At 35.5% G+C, this 14648-nt stretch overlaps 1 protein-coding gene and 1 long non-coding RNA gene across 2 annotated transcripts; one reads left to right on the top strand and one right to left on the bottom strand.

Moving 5' to 3' along the window:
- The first annotated feature begins 9143 nt into the window (after window positions 1–9143).
- Window positions 9144–11038, top strand: LOC118482174 (proline-rich protein 4-like). Its single transcript, XM_035977744.1, has 2 exons — window positions 9144–9433; window positions 10153–11038. Exons 1-2 carry the CDS (start codon window positions 9265–9267, stop codon window positions 10881–10883), a joined length of 900 nt encoding a protein of 299 aa, XP_035833637.1. The 5' UTR covers window positions 9144–9264; the 3' UTR covers window positions 10884–11038.
- An 830-nt stretch (window positions 11039–11868) lies between these two features.
- On the bottom strand, window positions 11869–13463 carry LOC110910009. Its single transcript, XR_002575760.2, has 2 exons — window positions 13186–13463; window positions 11869–12128 (listed from the first exon to the last, which is right to left on the bottom strand). It is a non-coding gene; the product is annotated as an uncharacterized LOC110910009 (long non-coding RNA).
- Window positions 13464–14648: the final 1185 nt, after the last annotated feature.

Genomic DNA, 14648 nt, shown 5'->3' with positions numbered 1-14648 from the left:
ATTTGGAAAGAAAGGCAAGCTAAGCCCGAGATATAGGACCTTTCGAGATTATCGAACGTGTCGGGTCAGTCGCTTACAAGTTAAACTTGCCTGAAGAGCTTAGTGCATTCATAATGTGTTCCACATCTGTAATTTGAAGAAGTGTTTCGCTGACGATTCACTGGTTATACCGCATACAGATATACACATAGACGAAAGTCTAAAATTTGTGGAAAAACCTTTGTCGATTGAGGATCGACAGGTAAAGAAGCTTCGAAGGAAGCACGTGCCTATTGTTAAGGTCAAGTGGGATGCCCGTAGAGGTCCCGAATACACGTGGGAAGTGGAATCCACGATGAAAGAAAAATATCCCCATTTGTTTGAATAAATCTCGGGGTCGAGATTTCTTTTAAGGGGGTGAGGATGTAACACCTCGAAAAATTTCGTCCAATAATGTCTTGACACGTGTCATAAGGTTCCGTTATGTGAAAACATACTTTAGAGGGACTAAAAGTGACAAACAGTGAAAACTATGGAACGTAAGGGTCCAAAGTGTCAACAATGGATAAATAGACTCTATGATAACCCTACATAATGTTTATAACCTTAAACGGATGGTTCATGGATCATACGACGCGGAAATTGCACAAAAGTGAAGTATTTCAAACTATAGGGGCCAAAAGTGTCAACATGTTTAATTTATACCTCTGAGTGAACTTTTGGCAGACCCGAAGCTTTGTAAGCTAAAATATACTCACTAGAATATGTGGTAAAAATTTCATGAAGTTTCGTCAACGTATGAGAAAGTTATGGCCAAAACCGTACTTAAGGGACTAAAAGCGTCAACGTCGAATTTCATGGCTTTTCGGTTGAGCGCAAAGTTATCCGAGGACATTACCATGTTGGTAAAAGTCCTAAGGTTCTTAAAAACCAAGTTTGGGGTTTACGGGTCGAGAAAAGTGGCCGAAACATCGCGTACAAGTTCAGGGGCCAAAGCTGTCAAGTTTGAAACTTGTTTTGGCTGAACCAGGGTCAGGCGACCCGCCTGGTAAAGCCCAAGCGGGCCGCGTGGGGCTGCCAGCGACAGAAATTCGATTTGGGTCGATTTGGGTCCGATTTTAAGTGCTTAACAGCTGGTTTCTGCCTCCAAATTACTCCAATCAAATGCCATGCATGGCTACTACAACAGTAACCTCGAATTTTGGCTTTAAATCAGATTATCATCTCATTCTTGGACATTTCATTTGAACAGATCTCTCAAGACTTGCAAGGTTCTCAAGACTTTCTGGAGATAATCAGATCATCAAGGCGACTTCTAGTGTTCACTAAACACCTATAGGACCTTTGTAAGCTTTCAATTCGTTCTAATCCGTTTTTTGATTATTGCTAAAAGTCAAACTGGTGTTCATAAGCTTTGACTTTCTGATTAAACGGTTTCAATCAGTCATTTCTCGAATTGAAACCTGATTATGTTGGTATATTATGGGAAACAAACCCTCTAAAGGGTACTCTCTGATTCCCACTACATGCATGCTAAATGTCGAGTCAAACCTATTTCTAAAAAGTCAACAGAAGCGATTTTTGTGAAAAATGACATGAATAATGATATAGATGACATGCAATCTGTTTGATCTTCATAAAACTTTATTATGAATATAAGAATGTGTTTTACCACGATCAACTCGACGATCTTTAGTGTAAACCCGATGGAACCGAAAGTCTTAAACGACTTTTTCGTAAACTATCGTTCGGATCGTACATGCATGTTGAGATCTGTATTAAGCATTTTTGACATTATTTTAGTTAAACTTTCTGGAATTTTATTCATAAGTCTATGCTTAGCCGATTCGAATGCATGTTTCCGATTTATGCATAAAGTTGACTATTTTGCCCTTTTTGATATAAAACGTGATTTTTGGAAAAGTGAAAGGATAGAAATCTTTATTTCTAATATATAAACTTGCACCGAAAATTTCGGATCAGTTGGTGGTCCAGATTGTGAGTTATGGCCATTAGCGTAAAACTATATTATAAATTTACATAAACGGTCCTTTTCGCGTAGAACCCGTTTCTGGCCACGTTTTGATACGAAACTTTACCAACAGAAGTAATATAATATTCTGGGAATTTTGATGATTTTTAATTAATTTTTGGCTGAACGGATCCTAGATCGCCTAGTCATTTCGGCTTATGTCGGTTTTGACCGTTTTAGCCATAAAATGAGTTTTACACATCCTTTTGACCCGAAACCTTTTTCTACTGATTTTATATGATGAATAAATTATTTTAAGTATTCTGGAAATATAAAAATCTCAGATTTAATTTGAAAACCCGAAAACGCCCTTAAATCGCATATTTAGCGTTTTAAGCGCATAGTAAGCGTTATACTTGTTTTAAACATATAAGACCTATACCTACTGATGTGTTTAGCATATTTTCATATAAAACAGTAAGTATAAGTATATGAACTCAGTTTCCAGTTTTGGCATTTTTAGCCCTTGTGAAATTACTAAAATACCCCTACGGTGCATAGTTTGGTTTTAAATGATAAATTTGATATATGGGTCATACCCTACTGATATAATATGTTATATTAAGTATATTTACTGTATGAACCAGACCCGAAACTCAGATTTCTAATTTTACTCTTTTATTATCTTTTAAATGACCAAAATGCCCTTCTAAGGCATAAATTGGGTTTAAAATTATTCCGGGCAATATAGAACATAACTTACTGATATAATATCATATTTTAAGCATATTATCTCAGGGAACTTGCATTTGAATCATTGTCTACCCGTATCGCCCTTTTCGCGTTCGGTTCGGTTTACGTAACTAGTTTGCGTTGACCGAAACGGGTCAAACGATATCATTTTTATTTCAAAATCCAGAATGTATTTAGTATACCCATATTATACAAGTATTCAAACTTGTCGGGTCTAAATCACATTCTATCCGGTCTTTCGCTTAATCGTGCGTAAACCGTATCATTCTAAAACTAACCGGTCAAAGCTTAGCTTAAATAAAAGACCGTTAGGAATCTAATAGGTTAATTATAAACCTTTGTTCCAGATTAGGAGGCCCGGTAAAAGCTACCAACACTTATCATTTGTGACTTATACTTGCTCAGGTAAATACATTTTGACTTATTTTCCCTATACGGGCTTGGGGTACGGTATTTAAAATACCGCTTGATCGGGCGCACAAGTCCTGCGCCTTATGGGTGTACAGTCTTGAATAGCTTGTGCGACTTCGTTTAAACAGTCTTGTCTTACTTAAAGGCTTTGGGGGGTTATTGACCCGTGTGTCCCGGAATATCCTTGGCATTATCTTACGAGGATGCGCCACGACCAAGGCACGGGGTGTAGGCGTACACCCCGACGTGTATAACTCTTTAATGTGGTGTGTGCATTTAATCTGTAGCCCGGACAGGCAGATCCCCGGGCCACAAAACAGAGATATTAAGTTGCATGTAATTCGTTCACAAAGTTTATATTGCATAAATATCCCAAGTTAATAGAAATATTTATTGGCCTTTGTGCATTTTAAATCAATTTTTCAGTCATTTTCAAATGAGTCAGTCGATTTGTATTTACCAGTGTAAACATGACGTATTTTTTCCCAAAAGGGTTTAGTGCAGGTACGTATGACGCGAAATAGGCTGGTTGTTTGCCTAGAGCGTCCACTTATAGTCTCGGCAAGCATCGGACGACAATATATCTGTTGAAACTATTTTTTTTCTTATTTTTATTTGATCGCCTGTGGATCCGTTCAACTACTGTGATATTTATTATTGCAAATTATTTAAAAGTTGAAATGTATCTATTCTGCTTCCGCTGTGATTTATATTGTGTTGATTGTCTATGACGATGCCAACTACGTCACTGTACCCCACACCGGGCCCACGGTGACACGTGGAAATCGGGGGTGGACAACACGTATTATGTTTTATTAGACGTTTAGGTCGTGTAACGACTATTAGTCTTAGTTGTTTATTAAGACTTATTTTGGAATCATTGGTATATTTTGAGTTACATCCTTGATGTATTATATAATCCCAAGGTATAAGTTTAGTTAAAATATTAATATTTTTAACTTAAATTACATTTATCCAATTATTTGGAATATTGTTAAAGTAATATATATTCAATTTGGGTTATTATAATATTCTACACATATATTTTCCCAAGCATAGGAATACTTGTATTTGTGTATATTCATACTTGTGTATTTTGCCACGAATTGGTGGTGTATTCCGATATGTATTTATACGCATGAGGGTACGTATTTCTTGTATTTATTAAGTATTTCATACTTAAACTTGTGATTATTTTTCCGGAACATTATTTTTAGACAACTAAAAGTCACCACTTTATATTCTCAAAATATACATATTTTGAGAGGATTTTATGGAAAAATATCTATAATTTATTTGGCAAAATAAGTATATTTCCATATAAATCTCAAAAATTGATATATATATTTTAAGATTGGTCTTAGAAAATATATTTTCTAGTCTTCACCCCAAAATAATATATTTTTATCTTGTTAAGAAAATATATATATTTTATCCATCAAAATAATATATCTTCTATTGACAAAAATATGTTATATTTTTGTAATACTTGTAAAAATTCATATCTTGCCGTTTCCTTGGTTTCAAAATATCGTTCACCACGTTTGTTAAGTTACGGATTATTTCCGGAATATATTACTTATAGTCCATAAGTCCGATTGTCCGATATTCGGGTATAATTCATATATGTGTTTCTTGGAATTTTGGTAGTATTTCTGTATTCCAAATTTTGGTATATTTGTGTGTTATATTATTTTCAAATTCCTAAAATAATATAACTACTACACATAATATACAAGTAACACACATATTGTGACATCTAAATATATTTTCCTAAATATATACTTAGTCACTTTTATTTATCAAAAATCAACCTCCAATGTTTGTATTTTTTGTAATAAAAATTATGGCAAACTTTTATGTGAAAACCATGTTCAAAATTTACTTATAAACATTGTTTTAAAAATATTTTTCTAAGTGTTTAATTTCTACAAAAATTTTGTCATAGTTTTCCCTTAAAAATGGAGGTTTCCATGCTTTCAAAGCATGTCATTTTCTTTTAAAATCATCATCAATCATCAACAATTTAACCAAGACTTACCATGAGCCAAGATCATGTAAATTACACTACATCATGAACTTGAAATTTTGTAAAAACTTGTAGTAACTTACCATGTTATTTAGTAGGTTTAGTTACCTTTAAAACATGGTTATTTGTTTGTAAATCACATTATTGAAAGATTTAGTCATTTACAACTGTAAGATGAATTTTTCCAAAAATAATTCTTTTGTATTTTTCTTGTTACAAACATGTTTCTAGTTTTGTTTAAACACTAAAAATCTGATTAGTTTACTTAGAAATCATGACTTTGTAAATCTTGTAAATAAACTTGGTTTCTTGAGAAATTATTTTTGTAATCATCTATTTACAAGACTTTTAACATATATCAACCATCATCATACTCTAAAACATTTTTATTTTCAAGTTCGTGTGAAACATAAAGGATGATCATTATAATTTCTTCAAGATCCATCCTTATACTTGCTAGAACATGTGTTTAATCATCACCTATCAGCCTTTCTATGGTGATCTACACCATAAACACAAGAAATCAACAAACAAGTTTCATACATACACTTAATCAACTTAGATTTCAAGTTATTTAGCTTTATGTTAATGATCATCTTCTTGTTTCTTTTGTGATTTTTGAGTTTAACCACTTACATAATATTTTAACCATTATGATTAGAAGTAAAAACAAGATCAAGGAGCTTACTACTAGCTCTAATGGCTAGGGAAGTGGCACAAGAATGAAGATGATGATTATGGAAGAAATTGAGAGGTTAAAAGCTCCACAAGGTGGTCCTTCAAGTTCCTACACTTCAAGCCTTCTTAGATGATCTCCATACACCTTCTAGTGGCCTTGAATGGTTGTAAATGAAGTTGAAAAGGTGTGTGTATATGGGGGTGTTTGAGCCGAGAGTTAGAGGAGGAAGGAGGAGGTTGATGGTGAGTTAGGAGGTGTAGAATGATGTTATGGTATTAGTTTATGATTTTATAAAATTCTCCATATCTTTCATGGTATATTTGTTGGTATATTCTCCAACAAAAGATCAAAAATAATCAAATAAAATCACTAGGTGGGACCCTTGTCCCAACCGTCCAAAGAGAGGGGGGTAAAGTGTAACATTTCAAATTCTAGTTTCTTGATTTAGTTGGAATGTAATGGTATTAGTTAGGTATTTTAGGTTTTTAGTGTTTATGATATGTAATATGATGTTCGGTGATCATAACTAGCTTTGTAACACTAAAAACAATGTTCTAGTGAAAATTTGGTATTTCGAGTAGTGTCCGGTTGTTCGTTTCGTTACGGTTCGTTAAAGTGCTAAATTGCGCAGTTTCACTAAGTATGAAGCACCCTTTTGTGACAGTTTCAATTCCCGACACTTTGTAAGTTATTCTGGACACTAATTTTATAAATTTTGCATGATATTTTGGTATTAAAAGCTGATTTATAGCTGAATTATGGCTGAATTGCGCCGAATTCTGCATTTAAAGTGAGTTTCGGGTGCTTTTAGTGCATTGTTTAGCTTTCGGAAAGTTTATATGTTAACCCTTGTATTCCACACTTGGGTTTTTAATGTATTTTAGATGTTGGACCTACTCCTAGGCCCTAATTCTATTGTCTGACTACTTTCTGCAGAAATGCTGACACAGTGTGTCTTACCGGTGAGTTTGCTAGTCTTTCTGACGCAACGCTTAAGGTAATGCACAAAGCAATATTTGAAGTATAAAACGTGCATGAATTCACATATATAGCATGTAATCAGACAATGTTGACATTTAAGCACATAATTGCAGATAATAAATAATAATTAAAACTGTACGGAAATTACAGGTTTGTGCCAGTTGTCATATAACAAACAAAACAAGTTAATAAATACTATACCACACTGCTTTCCGGAATAAACGTCCTCGTGTTGTTGCTGCACAATTCGCCAAATACGTAACTGAGGTCGAACTAAGACATGGTGGAATTGTTTGACGAAATAAAGAAAAAATAGAAGAAACAATGTTCCCTACGTCTCCCTTCGTCGTTTATAAAGGCAGAAAACTGAATTCATTTTCAGAGACCAATACGGGTCGTATAGCCCTAAACGACCCGTATAGAGCTAACGTAATATCACATCCATCATTTTCTATCACTGTTGAGTGACATCGTACTACCTCGTACCTAATACGGGTCGTATAGACCTATACGACCCGTGTTGGGTTTGCACGTGACAAACAACGTTAGCCTTTGACTGACTTTGAGAATTGTTATTACATAATACGGGTCGTATGGGGTTATACGACCCGTATTAAGGGTGTCGATTTAATTTGCAAGGTGTACCAATTGTAGGAACCAAAATAAAATAGAAAATATAGGTTTATAGTTGATAGGATATCGAGGTTTATAGTATTAAGCTTTTGTAGCCTCACCAATGGGGTGGTGGTCCATTGGCAAAGACAAAACTTTTAAAAACACCTAGGTTGAAAAGAAGAAAATCTTGGGTTTAAGTCACACAGACTGCAGGAGATTAAAGAATTTAGCCGTTAAAAAAAAGTTTTTGTAGCCACAATTAAAGAAAGCCCAAGAGTTGAAATAAATTTAAAAACGTTCTATTCTTTTCATTTTCTTCTTCACGTAAACAACAAAACAAGACTCGCAGTGCAACAATGCCAGCGTAGGAAACTTATCTGATGAAGTTAATTTTCTTCTTTTCAATATAATTACCAATCAAGTTATATCTCTTTCTTGTGGGTAGATGTCAAAATTTCCATGAGAGTCAATTGGGATTAGATCGTATGTATACAAAAGAAAATAAATGATTTATATAGGATGCAGGCGACCAGTGGCGAAGTTTGAGATTTCCGACGGGGGTCGAAAACGTATATACCCAAAAATTTATATAGAACCGAAAACGTATATACCCAAAAATTATATACGAAAGCTACATACATAACACTACTGAGCGAAAAGTTCGAGGGGTCGGCGCTCCCCGGCCTCTTCTAACCTGCGCCACTGCAGGCGACCCATTGGGACCACCTAGGTCCGGCCTGATAGAGTACACCACGTAACCATCACAACTTTGCTTGACGAATGATATATTTTGTATAGATAACTATACTTCATGCATTAGACTATCTCCAATGCTAAATGCGCCCTTAGACGTCTTTAGCTGCCACATCATCTGCCACATAATATCCTTACAAATCCTTAAAAACCTCAATTTCATCTCCAACCTTACAAATATCTTTACCCTTCTTAATTTCCACCTCATCACCTATTCATTACACACAATATTTAAATAAAACATTTTCTTTTTCTTACTTTAGGCCCACCTTATCGCATGAACCGAGACAAACACATGCCCTTGTGGAAGGGCATCTCACCTAAGGGCATGCTATGATGGATGAACTCCAATGGTAAGGATCTCTTAGGGCATCCAAGGACATGATCTCCAAGGGCCCATTGGAAATAGTCTTAGAGATAGTAATTGGGTGAATTGCTGTGTTATCCAAGAATGTTGAAAGGATAGCTATGAGCATGACCATGAGCCATGGATCTACCCTTAGCGTCACACTCTCATGGAACCTGTGGCCAACTTTAGCACTCCGTGAACAATCTTGGTCCCATCTATCTGCCCCTTCCGGCTTGCATCTACATTCCAACATATAACAACTTAACCCACACAACCACACAAGTGAAAATAGTCTTTTTTTTTTTTTTTTTCCTTTAACAGCCAAAACGCCCGTGATAGAGCACAATAAACATGAAACAGACCCGAGAAACCGAGACAACGAACTAACTTATACTGTAATACAAAAATATTCAAACCATTTAATTGTAAATTGTGATTTGAATTATGTTTGTTTTACAAGTCATATAACAATAATTATAAGTATGTGTTTTTGATACAAAAACTGTTTAATACTATTGGATTGAAATTATTATTTTTAATTATTATCACAATAATATGTTTGTAATTTATTAAATATTTATAGCAAAAGCCAAAGGTGCTCTCTTATTCACTGCTGGTTTGGTTTGGAGTTATACTGGTTTTTTCATGATTGCCATAATGAATCCAAACTCGTGAATTGGAAACTTCCCCTATAAACTCAACTGCTTCTTCAGCAGAAGATCGAATCATACTGAGTTTCCACAATGTCTTCATGGGTTTCATTCGTGATGTTTTTCCTGTGTCTCTCCTTCAACGGTGTCTCCTATGCCAGACACCGGAAACACCCGCATTCTGCGGCCACGCTTGTTGGAACCGTCTACTGTGACACTTGCTTCCGTCAACAAGTGCCCAAATCCAACCATTTCATTTCAGGTTCTTGTAGTTGTCTTGTTGTTTTTATCCATTTTGACTGAGAAAAGTAACAAAATAGACTTAACTTTCTAAAATTATCAATTAACTAAAGCGCAACAAGTGTTTTCGGTTAGATCTCAGTCTGGTACAACATATTCAAAATGACACAACAGATTATATTGTTTTGGCGTACCATATCCATATTGTTGTGCCAGACGCCCCACGAAAAAAAAAAAAAAAAGTCTTTTTTTAAACTAAAATGTGGCTTAGGGGATTATAATCGAGGGTCTAATATGTCGGTGATTTGTGACAAGTGTTATCTGTCCATCGGTGGAAACTAAGAATAAAAAACAAAAGTCGATCAACTAATTAATTTCGTAATATCAAAAGCCAAGTTTATTTATTAGGAAAAAGTACAAGAATAATCATTGTTGACTTCAAAATTTTCAATGTAGACAAAAGCGTCGGCTCGACAAAAGTGGGAGTTGAGCCGGCGTTTTTTCCAAAGCTCGAAAAAGCGAGAACTTTGTTGGCGCTTTTGTCATACGTCGACAATTTAGCCGTCCCTTTTGTGCAATCCGATTACTAACCGCCTCAGCTAACGAAGCTTTACTTGATGCAATCTGATTAGTTTAAATAGTTTTAAAAACTTGAAAATTGATGTCTATTTCCAATTCAACTCAAAAATATATTTTCTTAATATTTTTCGTGATTTTCCTTTTTTTTTTTTTTTTTTGTAGGGGCAACGGTGGCGGTAGAATGCAAGAATGCCGGAAAACAGACGTTCCAGTCAGAAGTAAAAACAAACGAAAATGGTGAATTTGAAGCCAAACTCCCAATCTCCATCGGTAAAAACGTCCACAAAATCAAAGGATGTTCAGTCACACTAATCAGCAGCGGCAAACCGTACTGTTCAGTAGCAGCCACAGCCACCTCTTCAGAAATCCATTTCAAATCCAAAAAGGCCGGCACCCACATCTTTTCCGCCGGTTTTTTCACATTCAAACCACAACTATGTAACCAAAAAGACTTCACCGGAAAAACTTTCCCACCATCACTTCCTGATCCTCCAGCACCCTTCTTACCACCTATCGATATTCTTCCTCCTCTTCCGGTGCCGGATTTACCCGTTCCGCCCCTAGTTCCGCCGCTACCACGGCTCCCTGGACTTCCACCCATTACCGGCCAAAAATCCTTGGAGAATGTTAAGTTGTCCGGCAAAAAAACTTTCGGTTTTCCTCCGAACCCGTTTCAACCACCGTCACTTCCGTTACAGCCTTCGCCGCCGTCGCTGGTTCCACCTGTGATTCCGTCGCCACCGCCAGCGCCGTTGCTTCCGCCTGTACCGGGTGTGATTCCGTCGCCGTCACCGCCGCCACCCGCGTTTCCGATTCCCTTACCTCCGACACGTGCGATACCAGGAGTCCCTCTAGTCCCACCAGGCATCTACTTGAGAAAAACCAACCCTTGATTATATTATATTATGACCGGTGTAACTTTTAAGTAACATTTTATGCATATTCATTGTTTTCTTTTAACCTTGTACAATCTATTATATGTATTACAGTTAAGCGTATAGTGAGTGTAACCTGATATATTTGAAAATAAAAATTATATTTCTTTAAATTTTATTAATTTGAGCTTAATAAATTATGCTTTTGTTGTGATTGTGTTGAAGTATATGGTTATAGTATAGGTGATAACTAAGTATATCTTAACCACTACTGATGAGATGTTTGGTTGAATAATAAATCGTAAGAATTACTTCCTTGTGAATATTGAACAACCTTGTTTTAGATCGCTCTGTTTTTGATCAAAATGTATCTCCCGTTCACAATATTCAATTCCATGTGATCTAGCTCTTCACTTTTCAATTTGTCTAGACAGAATATCGTTGTATCTTCAATTAATCACGTTCTCCCTTAAATAATCAATCAATTGTTCCGAAAATACCTAACTCTCTATGCTTTAGATAAACTTCACTTTTCAACGTTCATGGAAACATTTGATCATGGATTGGTAATTCATAGCCATGGAAGGTGAGGATGTTTCCCAGAGCACATGAGCGTTGGGATGGTAGAACGAACAAAGTAAAAAGTTTTGAGTGAGGTTAATGTTAGAAGGATTAAATTAAGGAGAAATGTGTATTAACCTTAACTCGACGGAGGCGTTCTCTCTGAGTTATAAACCCTAGTCTTTCTCCCTTCTCTCTATCTTGCAATTGTCTTCTATTGCCTTTCTTTCGCATCAACAATTGTGGGGAATACCTAAAGTGCCCTTTGGCACTGTAGATAAGGTTCGACATAAATTGTATATATACTAGTTTTTTTCACCCGCGCGTTGCGGCGGGTGCTACGACGAAGACTCGATGGGAATCGCATTTAGATGCACTCCTTATAGCAACCGAAAAGAGAATACAAAAAATAGTCCTATATGGCTAAAAGCATAAAAAAGTATAGTCCAACACGTTAATTTCTTAGTATTTCTGTGTGCAATACTCTATAAAGTTTAGTTGTCAAGCATCTTTTTCGTAAACCTAAAAAGTTGAAATTACACAAGAAAGAAAAGTGGAAATACAATTTAAATTTTTTCACATGATCATGTTATACCTTTTTACTACTCCATTTCGAACATGATGCAAAACAGCTAGAACCGATGCCAGCAGCACTACAACTCACAGAACCAAAATGGCCACAGCAAGAACGGAAGTGGACAACTGTTGATGAAAACAAAAGTAAGTTAAAGTTAAGACGAACATAAACGGAGACATCATTAAAACGTCCCGTTCGCAAGCTTACCTAGGCAAAAAAAAGCAGCGGTAAACAGATGCTATTAGAGACCGTTTGAAGAACAACGGGGAGTTTCGGAGTGACAGGGAGAATGGTGAAGGAAAAAAATAGAGTTATCGGGTACAAAAGTAACACCGAGGGGGAGGAGGTAAGGGGGATATCTGGCGCCTCATATTTCTAACATGTGGCGATAACTGATGTGATACGAACCGCCACTTAAAGTTAATATCAAGTAGAGTTATATTAAATAGATACACATGTATACACATATAGAGAACTTATGGAAGGACCAACATATATAAAGTTTTGCAGCAGAAATGTATGCATCCAGTTTCTCATATCTAAGACCAAATCAGTGGTCATTTTCTAAATAACTGCATCCATTTTCACTACTTACAACATGTTAATTCAGCATTATTGATCACCCCTAGAACATACCTTACATAGACTTCCTTTATCCAAAGTATGATATTCTTCTCTAAATGCCATATGATGATATGCATAACAAAAACCTCTGTATCCACTACATTACCATACAACCAGTCTTTCAAAAGTTTACCTACACTATACTTGCAACAATGGCATTATTGTATGCAACATGCTTCATAATTATATAATAATTCAATTCAAAGACACCAGGTTATTGCATCTCACGTCCTCACAATGGTAACTCCCATGTCAATAATCAAATAAAAGTAAGTACAAAGTGTGCAGAAAAACGATTAAATTGGGGAAGAATTTACAGTTAAAAGAAAAACGATTAAATTGGGGAAGAATTTACAGCTAAAATTATACGTGTGCTTCAAAGGTCTCCCACCCAATTTGAATTCCAAAGCCCTAAAATTGCAGTTTGTCAACATTTTGAATATGAATTTCCCACACCAACCGCACTTAATAGATTAGAATTTTGGCACATATATCCTATTTAGAACGAATCATATACACATCTTAGAAATTTCCAAAAGGAAAACAAAATAGCTATACCTAAACCCGAAAGTGAAGATGATCGGCGGAAGCTTTCATTTTTTGTCGAAACCCTAGAGCGTTTTTGGTCGAAATCCTAAAGCAATTCCCGTTTTAGCTGTTGGCAGGTTTCTCATCGCGGCAGGCAAGAGTTCATGGCAGAACCATAGTTCCGGCGCCGTCCCATGGTTGATCCGTAAACACAATGATGGCAGATGAATTGTGGATGTTCTTTGAGCGGTGGAAAGATGGCATTACCGTAAATAAGAGCAAAAATTTGAGTAAATGTTATACTGTTCACAAGCATCGACGTAAATTGTATATATATAATAATTAATTTGGGGATTGGGCCTATGTTTATGTACTATTTCATTTTATATTAATTATGATCTCATCCGCTTTTACACCGATTTGACTCGTCCAATCAATGAATATGTAACGTGATTGGTTTAATTACGGCCCGATTATTAAAATCTTGGATTCACTGAGGAAAACATAACGCAATAAATGTATTGTAGGGCTACGAACTAAAGGGAGGTTATCTAGTTTGGGCATGGTGAAGCCACTTTATTGTGATGTGGTTTCAACCAATAATCGATTGCCTAAGAAAATAAAAAGAACTTGATAGAATATTGGAGAGATACTTGTGACTATTTTTCTTCATATCCCACAAAAGGAAAACAATCGCTATTTAAGGGTTATAGTGAAACTAAAACACTAACACTACCTAGAACATGCGCGAGTATGGCATCCCACCACTCCCCTTTATTTTCACACATTAAAGGTTTGTAAGATGTTTAGTGATTTGTTGAATAATATTTACTTGTGGTCCATGAGATCGTCTATCCTTATTTCATATCATGTGTTTGTGATGCATAGATCTCATAACGGCAACTTTTTTATGTTGATTTGTTATTTGTAATTTTCACGCTTACATACTTCAGTCGTGTAAAATATATCCGTCAATCTAATATTTGACTTTGAATGAAGTGCTTGATCTTGGTAGTGGTGGGTGCAAAAGGGTAAGCTTCTTATTTTTATATATACACTTATTATTAGATGTTTGCTTATCAATTGATGACAAGTTATTAACTAACACATAGTTGGTGTGATTCGCATTTGGGGTACTAACTAACACATGGCCGGTGTGTTTTTTATGAAATTTTTTGACTTCATACATTAGCTTTTATGTTGGTAGTGTTTTGATACTTGACACTTGCTATCAACATGTCTTGTGATAGAGTGACCTGATGATTTAGCATAAGATCATCGGTAAAACATAAACTCTAATTACGTAGTTTCAATCATTATCAATAAATTAGATACAAACATAATCACACTTACTTGTAAGAATCGAGATCTTAGAGAAAAAATATGATGATTCCATTTATCGATTATGATTATGATTTGGTTCTTATTATAGTGTCCTTGATTGATGTAAATCTCAAAGAGAGAGTTATTGGCGTGTTTTTCTCTATGCATAA

This window comes from Helianthus annuus, chromosome 9 (genome assembly GCF_002127325.2).
Source record: "Helianthus annuus cultivar XRQ/B chromosome 9, HanXRQr2.0-SUNRISE, whole genome shotgun sequence".
Lineage (NCBI taxonomy): Eukaryota > Viridiplantae > Streptophyta > Magnoliopsida > Asterales > Asteraceae > Helianthus > Helianthus annuus.
The sequence above is the reverse complement of the archived record's forward strand: the minus strand, read 5'-3'. Positions and strand labels throughout refer to the sequence as shown.